At 35.3% G+C, this 13,518-nt stretch overlaps 1 protein-coding gene across 1 annotated transcript in view; it reads right to left on the bottom strand.

Annotated features, from left to right (window-relative positions):
* Nucleotides 1-2,034: 2,034 nt before the first annotated feature.
* Nucleotides 2,035-13,518, bottom strand: part of Cul4 (cullin 4) — a 252,089-nt gene continuing 240,605 nt past the window's right edge. The window contains exons 12-13 of the mRNA XM_089104452.1: nt 11,635-11,885; nt 2,035-2,217 (exon numbers count right to left, since the gene is read on the bottom strand). Coding sequence (XP_088960578.1) covers nt 2,122-2,217; nt 11,635-11,885 — 347 coding nt within the window. The 3' untranslated portion in view covers nt 2,035-2,121. The remainder of the gene's footprint in view (nt 2,218-11,634; nt 11,886-13,518) is intronic.

The raw sequence follows: 13,518 nt of genomic DNA, 5'->3' as shown, positions 1-13,518 counted from the left end.
TTGTGGTAGTTTCACGCCTGGTAGATTATTTGATTTTGTTTTTGCTCATTTTTTTTTAATGGAGTTCTTTACTTTTCTTTGAAAAACTTATTTTGTGGAAAAAGTTTTTTTTAATTAATAATTTAATTAAAAATTTAATTAATTTAATAAATAGTGTCGTACTTATGGAGATAAAAGAAAACAGAATCATTAGAGCAAAAACGGTCAATTAAAGCACATAATATACAAATACCTGATTAGATTTAGCAATTTTACAATAAATAACCATTATAATACACTCTACGATGCAATCTCTTCAAAAGGGTAGATTCCAGACGCCTTTGCAGGAGAAGCCAATTCCCAGATTACTTTCAAAAAACTTTGTACAGCAGGGGATCGCGCCATGAGTGGAGGAGGTCTACCACACATAGCGCGATGCGTGCCATGCGTGGAGAGGCACGGCAGAATTTTGCCACACATAGCAGAAGAAGTGACGCTCCGAGACATGTACTGGACGGCTGGTGGGCAAGCCCACGGCAACCTCTTGCTGACATAGCTATGAATATTATCCTGGGCCCGTGAATAAGAGGAAGAACGATAAAAAAGAACACAAATTACCAAGTTTAAATTTTAATACTTTTTAAAACTGCTTCCGAAATAGACGTTCCGAGTACCAAAGGATTCAAACAAGATAGCCATGGATAGTCAAGCATTAAAACAATTAGAACAAAATAGTTACGCACTAAAGACAAATCTTCTATCGTAATTTCAAAGATGTTACCCAACTGCACTTTCCTGAATACGTATCAGAATGTGATACTATGAACACCATAGGTAAAAAAAAAGAAGTCCAATAGCGCTGAATTTAATATTCAATCAAACCGAGAGCGACTGTTTCAAATGTATTTCGATAATGGTAAACTTCAAAGAACAGCCGTCACTGAATTACAAAATTACCAGCTATACAAGCTTTTAATAGATTTACATAAAATATTCAAAACGCATTTCCTTATAAGGAGGGAGAGCATTCCCATAAAATTGGCCTATCTAGTCTCTCCCTAGATAAATTTTTAGTCAGGAAAAGCTAAGCAGATATTCGAACATCTACATTGGACAAATTCGGGTAAAAATATCGTTATTTCCAAAGCGGTAGATCTCCTTTTTGATGAATATATTTCTGAAACTACCCCTCGCTTCCTTCCCACAGGCAAAATCTGATCCGAGCCTACCCATTAGGTACTTTCACAGGGGGATGAAGTACCCCAAACCTCAAAAAGTACATATTTAGGCTTACAATTTTCAAGCTATTCATGAGGGGTCACTCAGGTCAACATGAAGGAAGTTTTCCCAATAAACACTCTTCAATTGGAAGAATATTTGCCCATTTAAGCTTATTTCCATAAGCCTAAATTCGTCAAGATTTAGGTTCCTAGTAGTAAAAATGATTTTATGACGTCACTTGGGTAGCCAGTATTAAGTGAAGTGGAAAGGAAGCCATCCCTTAAGCTTAATAAATCATGAAATACCCGTAAAACAGGGTACAATTTCCAAAGAACCTGGCTACGGTACTTGTATGATATACGCCCTACCACTCAAATTGTTCATTCATTGACGTATTATAGAATCGTTTTTTTCGTTAGTTTCCTCCAGCTTAGCGTGAGACAAGACAAAGAGAAGTGAGGGAATAGATGGAAAATATATAATTTGGGCTACTTATTTGCACATTAGGGAGTGGGGGTAAAGTATTTGGACAATGTGAAGTTAGAAAACAATTTTTACTACATAATAGGCAGAATAATTGTACCTAACACATTAGGCATGACCCGCTATACTTTACCCCTATCTCCCCCAATATGCAAATATATAGCCCAGATTTGTTTCAAAAGTATTATATTTTTTATCTTACTCTGGTATATTTCATACAAGTAACCAGGCTGTAAATAGGTATTTTTCGCACTTTTTCGCTTATTCTATCGTTAAAAAAAGAAACAGTGTCCAAATTACACATACATAAGAAAACAGACACGGCGGAGCAATAACAATTGTGAAAAATCGTAATATACAAATGCCAGTATATTTTACTTAGATTTAGTTATTTTACAACAGAGGATTAAGAAATGTTAAGTATCTTCACAGTCCATATCAAGCAACATAAATATACGAGTTTGGATTCTCCTTATCTCTTTCCATGTAATCACGGTCAATCAACGATTCAATTCTTTTCTTCAGATCAGCAGGCTAAAAATAAGAAAATGTTTGTGAAAAATCGTCCTTATACTCCAGGATATGATTTCTTCAAAAATGCACAGTCGACGTGCGTCCAAGAGGTTCCTTCCTCGCGCAACGCATAGACTGTGCTCCGCGTGGTAAGATATATGCTATACATCGTACGAAGAAATACGTCAGAGAAAAAGTGGCCCTCCAAGATGGAAGAGTGAGCGACCTCTTGCGTGCACCTTCACGTGGACCTAACTCAGATACGTGGTTTTTAAAGATTATTCTGAGTTGATGAACAAAAAGAAGAAAGAATGGAAGAAAAAATTACAAAAAACTAAAATTTTAATGCTTCTTCAAAATGCTTTTAAAATATGGTAAAGATGGGAGCTGCAGAATACACAGAATTAAAACAAAAATAACTAAACACGAAAGAGAAATCTTCTATAGCAATTTCCAATACCAAAATCCCATTTTTCTGAAAAGATATCTTAATTTAGTATTACATATGCTCTAGGTAAAAAAAAACAACAAACAATCAACCAAAAATGTCAATAATGATGAGCTAATGAGCTACATTTGATCAGTTCAGTTCACTTTTATTTACAACAACTAAAAAAAAAAAAAAAAAAAAAAAAAAAAAAAAAAAAAAAAAAAAAAAAGTGCCCGCCCCAAGAAAGGTGCAAAAAGCACTTGCGACAGGGTGAATATATATAACTAACTGTCAAACTATTAATTAAATACAAAGAGACAAAAACACACAATAAAATATTACCAATCTCTCATCTACTCATAATAATAATAGTAAGAAAAAAAAATAATAAATAAAAAAACTAATAAACTAGCTATGAGCCTCCACGTAACAAATACCTTTTCAACTTACTTTTAATCAGAACCCAGGTGCTCAGCCACCCGAATAGTCTCTGGAACAGAGTTCCACACACTAGGCCCTGAAAATCTAAGAGGGAAACCGGCCCTGATTCCACTAGTATTGCTAGCAACTCATTACTAGCATGACGCGTTTCATAATGATGAGAAGATATATTGTCACTACAATAATCACGAAAGACTTCAGGATCTACACAATCCCAACATTGGTAGGCAAAAATTCCAACCTTGTATTCTCGAAGCTGACCTACATTAAACACTTGTAACTTGTTTAAACAAACTGCAGTGTTATGCACACCTTCAACATACCCAGCAATAAGACGCATAGTTTTATTTTGAAGAACTTGAACACGTTAGTGTTCAGGTGAACACATAGTCTCAGAGCTAATTTACAACAACTACAACAACAGATACAACAACTACTACTAATGCTAACAACCAATTAGAGCATTGAGCCATCTGAACCCAACACATCTTCCCTCCGCCTCAATCTCTTCAGAGCCTCACTTTTTACTCCCTTCCTTACAGTAAAAATCTCCTTTAAATCCTTTCTTATGACCAACACTCACTTGAGAACGTCTTGCTTTTCGTGTGGCCCTAGATGAATGGCCAAAAAGTCCTGTTTCCAGTAACCCATTATCCTCCATCCGTAAAAAAGTGACTTAACCCTGACCATCTTAACTTTTCTTTCATTATAGCCCCAGATTTTGGGATTGAACCACAGTTTTCGGGTAGCTTATTGTTTGATACGCGGTCAGTTAAACGAATACCTAAAACCTTACATCGGTGGTTCCCAAACTACGGCTCGCGACTCACCAGTAGATCGCGAGCGAATACTGAGTGGGTAATATTTTTCAGTGATTTATCTTCTGAGAAATCAATGAGTTCTTCGCTTGCTTTTGTTGACATACTAGTTGGTAAGTCTCCTTGATGATAAATTGTGAGTTAATTGTGAGGTCTAAGTGATAATGAAGTCGGATATTGAGATCTAAAGAGGTTAAAGTTCAAATGACGGAGCTTAATTGTGTACCAGAGTGTTCCATCCAGCCAACCGCCAAAGCCTTAAACTAAAATTGCCTCATAATTTTTTTTTTTTTGCACCGAAATTATTTTGGTTTTGGAGGACTGATATACGATACAACTCCTTTTTATTTGCTTACATTCTGGCTACATTCTAGGAAGAAACTCAAAGAGAAATCACACGAAATCCTAAATCCTAAACAATTTTCAAACGTAAAAATTACAATTAAGAGGGCGGTAAATCTCAGAGGGAGAGAAGGGTGAGGTATCAAGTTTGAACACAACCCTCCCCAGGAAATTAAGAAATTGCAAACTGTAAACTTACTCATTACTTGGTTATTGTGTAAATTACTTGTTCACAATTAAGACCGGTATATCTCTTTTTTTTTACCGATGTGATCCTTGATAGACTGATTAACTAAACAAGAGATGTTTACTATTGGAGATCCTGCCTTCGCAAAGTTTATTAAATACCTCCTTTGGCCAGTTTGAATACTTGGAAGAAATTCCACTAGAAATGGAATGAGTTATCCAGTATTCTGCTACGGTACTCATGATAAGCAGACAGTTAGTGAAGATTGCTTAGTTTCTTATGCAGAGAATATTAATGAAGCAAAGAGATCGAAAACTAAGAGGGTAGGACAAGCATTCACAGAAGTAGCGACTTTCCCCAATATATACAAAGAGTTTGCAAGAACAGGGACGTCTGAAAATTCTTCCAGTTTGTCTATTTCTGGACTTTTTCAAGAGTTAGCTGTGACCCAGGAAGAAGTTACGATAAATAAGACTAAGCTGGTGGCAGATATTGAAACACTTGTTGCATAAAAAATAGCGCAAAACATCGGAACTGGGTCTTCTGGTGCTGTACAGATAAACAGTCAAATTATTACTGCATAAATTTATGACGCTATAGTGCTAGATTTTAATCCGAGGTTTGAGCACATTGAAAATTTAATTAAAAGACTAAAGAGTCAAATTGAATCACTAGAATATTGTATTTTTACAATAGAGAACAAGCATGATAATTTTGAACAGGAAACAATAGAATAATATCTGATATTCTCAGAAATAAGACAGACACCTGGCTCAGATCTTGATATGACTGTCCTAAGCCTTGTTAAGTCAACTATGGGAGTTTCGACTATTACTAGGGAGCATTTTGTGTCGATTAAGCGTTTCAGACTCAACTCTATGGAAGATTCTTGAAATTTAGCCCGTAGAAATCCAGATCCTGTAGCCCCACTTTTAGTGAAGTTAGTATCAAAAGAACTTACGTGCACAGTGTGTATAACTAAATCAAAACTAGCTGGATCTGGAATTAATGTTAGTGAATTTCTTACGAAACTTAGAAAGGCAATATTAAATAGTGCACGGGACAAGTTCGGTGTGAAAAATGTTTGGACAGACAAAGGTCGCATTTTCGCGAAATTATCCAGCCAAAGCGCACCGCGTCGGCTCTATAGCCTAGCTGATACTTACTGAATTTTTCATAGTTGATTTAGTTAGAAGTGTCCTGTTTTTGTTGCTTTTCTTTTCTTTTTTTTTTTTTTGAGTGGATGTTGTAAGGATAATGGGTGATATTTCTCACTTGCGTTTTCTAGAGAGTAATCCTTTTAGAGTGGGAGATGTTCTTTATGATGATTTACTTCCAGAAAGTATAAATGGGTAATTTTTCCCCGCAAAGAGATAGTTGTTATGTGGATGTGATTTCTTCAGGATTAGAGGTGAATGCAAGATCGTTTTGCCTGTGTCATTGGAATTGCCATGTAACTTCACCGTATTATCAATTTCTCTAGTTAATTGATATTGTAAATAGTAAATTTAATGTAACTGACCTTTGTGAAACTTTTTTAACTTCTGGGCATATTCTGTCGTTATATAGTTTTTCAGGATACAGGCTTATTGTAAGGAATAGTGAGAGACTGGGACGTGGAGGTTTGGCATTGTTGGTTAAGGATCATTTTGTTGCCAAAATAAGGGAAGACCTATCATTTTGGATTGAAGGTAAGGTGGAATCTCTTACTCTTGAGCTGGAAGTTGGTGGAAAAGATATATTGATTACTGAGGTTTATAAGCCGCCAAGTACAGTTTGGGAGGAGTTTGAAAATGGTTTTAGTAGTTTAATGGATGCAGTAGAATTGAGTAATCTGGAGTGCATTTGCATGGGGGATTTTAATTTTGATATTTTAAGTTTATATAATGATAATTTGGATTTTTTAAACCTTTTCTCCAGTTATGATTTTTATCCATTAGTTGGGATTCCGACTCGTGTTACAGGACAGTCAGCTACACTTATTGACACTATTTTCGTGCGATCCCGGGTATTACATAGCTGTCATGCTGACGTTATAGTAAATGAGGTTTCCGATCACTTTCCTATAGTAGCAGTGACTTCATATCAATATGAGATAAAGCAGAACAGGACAAAGGTTAAAAGAAGGCAACTAAAAAAAGAGCACCTACAGAAGTTTAGAGAGGAACTAAGTATCGTGTCATGGAAACCAGTTTATGATGAATCTGAAAGTGCTTCTGCGGCATTCGATAAGTTCATGGAAATATTGCAGCCAATATTTGAGCGAACTTGCCCAGTAAAGAGCATAAAGGTGAGGAAAAAGGAACCCCGGAAACCTTGGGTAACTATGGAGCTACTCGACTTAATTATAAGGAGAAATACATTGTATTTTAGTTACTTAAATAGTAACCATAGTAAATATCTAAATGAATTTAAACAGATTTTTAATAAATTAATTCGGCTAAGGGGGGTCATGAATCTGCGAATATAATGTATTTAATTTTAAGGAAAACAACGGCAATACGAAAACGACTTGGAATATTATAAATAAAATCGTTAATAAGAAGAAAAAGACCGATATTCCTGCTAGTCTGATCTTTGATGGTGAAGTTGTTGAGGGAAATGAAGAGGTGGCTGATTTGTTTGGTGAATATTTTTCTAAGATTGGTGAATCATTAAGTGAGAATCCATACGATGATAATAATGAAATTAATGAGACGTTTAGTGACGAAAGGGGAGTTGGATTGGAAATGTCTGCAGATGAAACGAACGTTGAAGAATTGAAACAGATAATAGGATTGGTAAAATCAAGTTCTCCAGGGAATGATGGAATTAATCTGAAAGCGTTTAAGCATGTTATGGCATATTTGTTGCCTTGTATTGTTTATTTGATTAACCTTTCTTTGAAGAAAGGTGAGTTTCCTACTCGTCTGAAAGAGGCTAAAGTTATTCCGCTTCACAAAGGGGGTTCAAAAACTGATCCGTCTAATTGGAGGCCGATTTCAATATTGCCCCTATTTGCTAAGCTGTATGAAAAAGTGATGCATCGACGACTTTATAACCATCTGACTACTTACGGTTTTCTTAGTGATACCCTGTTTGGATTCAGGAAAAACCACTCTGCAATACATGCAGTCCAGCACCTAACAGATTTCCTCAATGGTGCTATCGAAAAAAGTGTACTGGTACTTTCAGTATTTATAGACTTTAGAAAGGCTTTTGACACGGTGGTTCATAAAATTTTATTAAATAGGCTAAGCCGTTTAGAGATCCAAGGGGTTATTCTGAAATGGTTTCAATCTTATCTTAACCAGCGTATTATTCGAGTCTCTATTAAAAATTCTATTTCAAAAACTTTTATCGTTAATTCTGGTGTGCCTCAGGGTTCAGTGCTTGGCCCACTTCTTTATCTAATTTACGTTGATACCATGCGTTTTTATATATCAGATGCACTTATAACGTCTTTTGCTGATGACACGGTGTTTACGATTTCAGCTACTTGTCTGAACCAGTTAATTGAGAAGACAAATAAGGCCCTCGCTGAATTGATAAGTTTTACAAATTCTAGTTATTTGGTAGTGAATATTTCAAAAACAAATTTCGTGACATTTTGTAGAAATGGAGTTTCATGTGTTTTAGATAATAAAATTGTTTTTAACGGTGAATTTTTAAAGCATTTAAATAGTGTTAAATATTTGGGCTTTAGTCTTGATTTTAATTTAAATTGCAATTCCCATTGCGATCTTGTGGCAGTTCAGATTTCAAGAGGGTTGGGTGCGATAAGAAGACTGAAAAATCAACTACCGTCAAATGTTTTACTTTTAATTTATCATTCCGTTGTTAGCCCTTATTTATCGTATGGTTGCATGCTATGGACTAGTAGTTTTATTTCAAGTTTTAGAAAGGTCCAAATTTTAAATAATAAAATAGTTCATATTTTAGGTAATTATATTCCGTTTGAAAATAGCACGTTGAATTGCTTTACAAGTTTGAAAATTTTAAATATTTATCAGTTACGGGATTACCAGTTAGCAATTTTTATTTATCAATGTTTGAATAAGTGTTCACCGGAGGTATTTTGGGAAATTTTTAGAGCTAACTCATCATACTATTGTTATGAGACTAGAAATGCGAATGACCTTGCATCGGAGCTCTGGAATACTCAACGTACTGCGTTTCTGCCTCGTTTTGCGGGACCGGGGGTGTGGAATTCCCTCCCGGATTCTATTAGACAAGTTGATAATGTAAGCCAGCTCAAGAGTAGATTGAAGCGTTACCTTTTGGGTTATAATCTGAATGATTAGAATTTTGAATTTGATCAATGTTTGGTATGAAAATTGTTTGGACAGACAATGGTCGCATTTTCGCAAAATTACCCAGCCAAAGCGCACGGAGTCGGCTCTATAGCCTAGCTGATACTTATTGATTTTGTCATAGTTGATTTAGTTAGATGTATCTCATTTTTTTTTTTTTTCCCTCGGTTTTTGCTTTTTTTTTTTTTTTTGAGTGGATGTTTTAATGATGATATGTGATATTTATCACATGCGATTTATAGAGTGTAATCCTTTTAGAGTAGGAAATGTTCTTTATGTTGATTTAGTTCAAATGTTGATTTGCCCCCATGAAAAGATAGTTGTTATGTGGATGTAGAGCTTCATAATAATGGATTTGCAGCAGTCGTAAACAAACCTTCGGGTTTTTGTAGATGGCTGCTGTAAATTTGTTTGTATTTTTTTATGCTAAATAAATTAATTTGAATTTGAAAAAAAATTACTTGATCACAAAAATACGTTAATCATGATCCGACTCCTCCTTAAGATTGTGGGTCATGGTTCATCAACAAAATTCAAGAAATTAAACAGCGAGAATGTAGAGCATAAAACTCAGTCTCTCATTTGAGAGCCATTGAACTTCCAGCGGTTAGTGATCTTCAATAGTATATTTTAATAGATAGGTTCATTATAATCTCATAATATGTCATTGCTAAGGTTGACAGATCACTCGGACCCTGACACGTGTACATAATTACAAGGAAATACGTAACTGCACTTTATACAAGAATTCTAAAATAGGTACAGAAAATCTGTATATTACGTTATTTGAATATTAAATAATTGAGCAATTATATAAGGAAATCTCAGGGTATCATATTACACAGACAATTTCTTTTCCTTTTTTGGATCAAAATTAATTATATGCGATTCGATATAAATTTCTAAGCTGGATTTGAAAATGCAAGCATAATTGTTCTACAATCCAGTTTTGCAGAATGGTTTTTCAAGTTTTTATGGAATTCTTAGAGTTTCAGAAAAATTCAAGGTTTTTAACCCTGATATACTGTCGCTTCGTTAATTTTATGACTTTTAAACAGTTTAGGTTTCCGTGTAGACGGTGTCACATAACAAGACATGTCTTCGCGTAAACTCCTTTTTCGGGATGCTAATCACCGGGAAAGTTTGAAATTGAACCAATCTCTACTGGTTTTCGAGATAACGAGGGTGAGCAGTTAATTGACGAAGCGACAATAATAGCGTAGCCTTTTTTTTTGAAAAACAGAGTTTTTATTTTTAGGGCGTTCTTCGGATGTACGGTATACCCATTTTCTTGAGACAAAACCCACCAAAATGCCAATTTTGACATCTGCTTAGGTAGGATCGGATGTCCATAGGAATGAGAACGTTCCTACACAACACTTTTTCCTGTAATTAACGTGTGGTGGCATGTCCTGTTCGAGAAACGCTAAAAGATGGCCGTCATGAGTGTTATATAGGTTCCTAAACATCAATTCCATAAGCTCATTGTGCTGTACAGTAAAAAGAATGGAGAGAAACCTCCTATATAGAAACGCAATAGGAAGAAGCACTGTCAGGAACTAGTCCAACTTCATGCAGAGCAAAGGCTCCCAGATAGCAATTTGAGAAGACTATATTCAAGGTTACTACCCCGTAGTTACTAGTCCTTCAGGAGCGAAAACACAAAACTGCTTCCTCTTTCCATCGAAACTCCGCAGCATGACGATCATCTTCTGAACAAAGTATGGCGGGGTGATGCGTGGAACATCAAGCGAAGTTGTACATACCATGGGGTACAAAGATTCTTGCCAATGATTCTATTTTTAAAGTCTTTTTCCAAGTACTTTTAGGTCCCTCATTTCCTCGACATCTTTCAGGCATCTGTAGTCGTAAAATAGTCGAAGCGACAGGATTTGCTGTTTCAAACCGGTGAATCTCAGATTCAAACCAGGCATTATCACGGAAATTAGAATTTTTTAATAGTTAATAAACACAATTTTTCTTACTTGTCACTGCCAGTTTTTTAATACTTTTCAATGGAGACTGCTTTTTTAGGTAGAAGGAAATCCTGGCTTTTATGGATATGCTAATATGGGCTAAAGGTTTAGCTATTAGGAACACAGAGTTTTCTGAATAGGTAGGCATCTGGATGGGCAAGCAGAAGATAGAATATCTAGAAGGAAGGGCTCGGCTTGATTGGTGGAATCGATCCATAGGTGCTATTTACGTCAGTTTACGTAGGTTACTTCAAACTTTAACAGGTACTTAAATAGTAGGGTAAACAATAACTTTAGAACAAACCTACATAGGGTAGACAACGTGCGGCTTGTATTTTTCAGGGAAGGGGTACAAATTTTGAAGAGGGACAGTTTCGTCAAAATCCTTCAAAACAAGTGAATTATACATAAATGTAGGAACACACCGGAAAAAAACATGTAAGAATCTGAATATTCCGGGTAGCTTTAATGGCAGTCTAAAAGCCCACCCCCGTAGGCTCCTGATTTACATTAGTATTAAAACTTGCAAAATAACTTCTTTCTCTACCTCTGCTACTTTTGGAAAAAAGAAAATAATGTACAGGAAAGAGTAAAGAAAGAATGATTAAAAAAAAACCTTAGAATTTAATAGAAGATGCGATTACCAGGTAAGAAAACTGGCATTATCCAAATAATAATAAAAAAAAGTTTGTGTAGAGATATAAAAGAAAATCAGATACGGAAAGCGGGATGAATACAGCAAGAAAAGGACATAGGCAATGACAAAGAGACCAGGAAGTAGCGAGAAATCATGGCGATTGGCAGACAAAATTTCACGTTCTATTGTTTCTAATCAAATACAACTTTTCGTATTTCGAAACATCATGTCGACGTCACTGGTACAGATCAGATAAATGGAGATAAATTACGTCAACGGTGAAAAGAAAAGAAGCTTAATCCCAATTTTACTTACCTTAACAGGGAAATTAAGTTGATCATACAGTTCTGTTAGAAGGAGATTATGACTAAGTTGCTTCCTCATTTTCATTATTCTAACTATAGCGGCGTCTATTATGTACTGTCTATCTTGGAAAATACGCTCTTCTGTGGACTTCTGCTCCTCATTTGTTTCTCTCATTTGAACTTGGTTGATTTTAACACGATAAAGCTGATTTTTAAAATCTTTTGCATAAGTAAATTTATCCATATCACCCACGTCTTTTCCTATAAGCCAAAATATTGAAATTTAATAAAGATGAACTACTATAAAAGACATGATATTGAACAGCAGATAATAGTTGCCTTTTTGTTACTGGTAATCAGGTTCTCACTATGCTACTTTCACCCTTTTAGTAAAAATAGCTTATTGGCTGTTCCCATGGTTTCAATGAACTACAGCAAGTCGTAAAAATCTAAGCTGAACAAATATTTTTTTTAATCAATGACACAAAAAGGAGCAAAAAAAAACCTCAGCTTTTCTGATTATGTGACCACTGCAGTATCAGTAAAATCAGCACAGTATCTTTTTCACCGCACTTCACACAACATATATACTTCACTGGGAGGATAATCAATTTATGTACCTGCACACACAGAAGGAAAGGGATGCCAACCCTCAAGATTCGTCATATGGATACTCCAGAAAATCTTAAACAGATTGGCGAAAAAATGGAATTTAGTCGACTGACATACCACAAGTTAGGAGTATAAGAAAATGTGCAAAGTTTCAGACAAGGGGGAAACAACCCTCTGAGGGAAACAAGAAAAACACCGAGGAAAAAAAACAGTCACATTTGCATATTTATTTATTAAATAATTCTCCCCCAGGGGTTACCGTATTGGACCAAGAGTCTTCGAATGCCGGGAAAGGCTTCATTCAAAAAGAAATTTATTTTTTAGTGTCCTTTTCAAGTTACAACAGAGATCGCACGAAAACAAAGTTCCGTTTCCGGTTATTTTGGGCAAAAAAAAAAAAAAAAAAAAAAAAAAAAAAAAAAGTACAAATGGTAAAAAAAACACATTTATCACCTCCCCTGATTTTGCAAAAATACTACCGATGAGGTAGGGCATTTGTCCCTAAGCACCTTTGCAGTCCATACCTGATGACCCGTCATTATTGACAATTATTTACATAAATGGTTCATCCTTGTTGGTAAGCCACGCGCATGTTCCATCTTCAACTTCTCTTGGTAAACAGAGCGTATCCTGCATCACTGAACTCCTTCTGTGAACGGTGGGTGCTATTTTATGGAAAATAGTACATTTTTTCATTATATTATCGAAGCATAGTGATGACAAGGTCAAAATTCAGCGTACAGAGCGGGGTTTGAAGGGATGGCAGCATTTGGATTTTTTTTTTATTGTCTAAAGCAAGTGTACCTAATAAGCCTAATTGTTGAAGCAGCTTTTAAAAAGTGAAACTGCAAAGTAAAGAGCAAAAGTTTGATAGTAGCTGAAGGCCCCTCATACATGGGAGTGACTAAGGGAAACCATTTTTGCTCTGTGTTTTGGATGTAAAATTCTCAACAGTTCTTTTTATTTTATTCTTTTTAAAAAAAGAGAATACGAAACTATTCTTATTTTTTATAGCATTTTCTCAAGGCTTATACACTAATATCCCCAAATTTTTTTTTCTTATCCAAGAGTGAAATACTATTCATTTTTCTCACTTAAAAATATATAAATAAAACGCAAAGTTCATCAGCTTACTATGCAAAATTTAGGCCTATTTTTGATTATTTTCTATTACACCTTTTGGTACTTGTGTATTATACGCCACTCGCTAAAGTTTACGCTGTGTAAATCTCGAGTTGCACATTAGGGGTGGGAAGGGTTGTGTTGGTAAAGTATAGCGGTT

The sequence above is a fragment of the Artemia sp. Qi Xiang Cuo genome, chromosome 18 (genome assembly GCF_049724085.1).
Source record: "Artemia sp. Qi Xiang Cuo chromosome 18, ASM4972408v1, whole genome shotgun sequence".
Taxonomy (NCBI): Eukaryota; Metazoa; Arthropoda; class Branchiopoda; order Anostraca; family Artemiidae; genus Artemia; species Artemia sp. Qi Xiang Cuo.
Note: the sequence above shows the minus strand (reverse complement) of the source record. Positions and strands in the feature narration are given on the sequence as shown.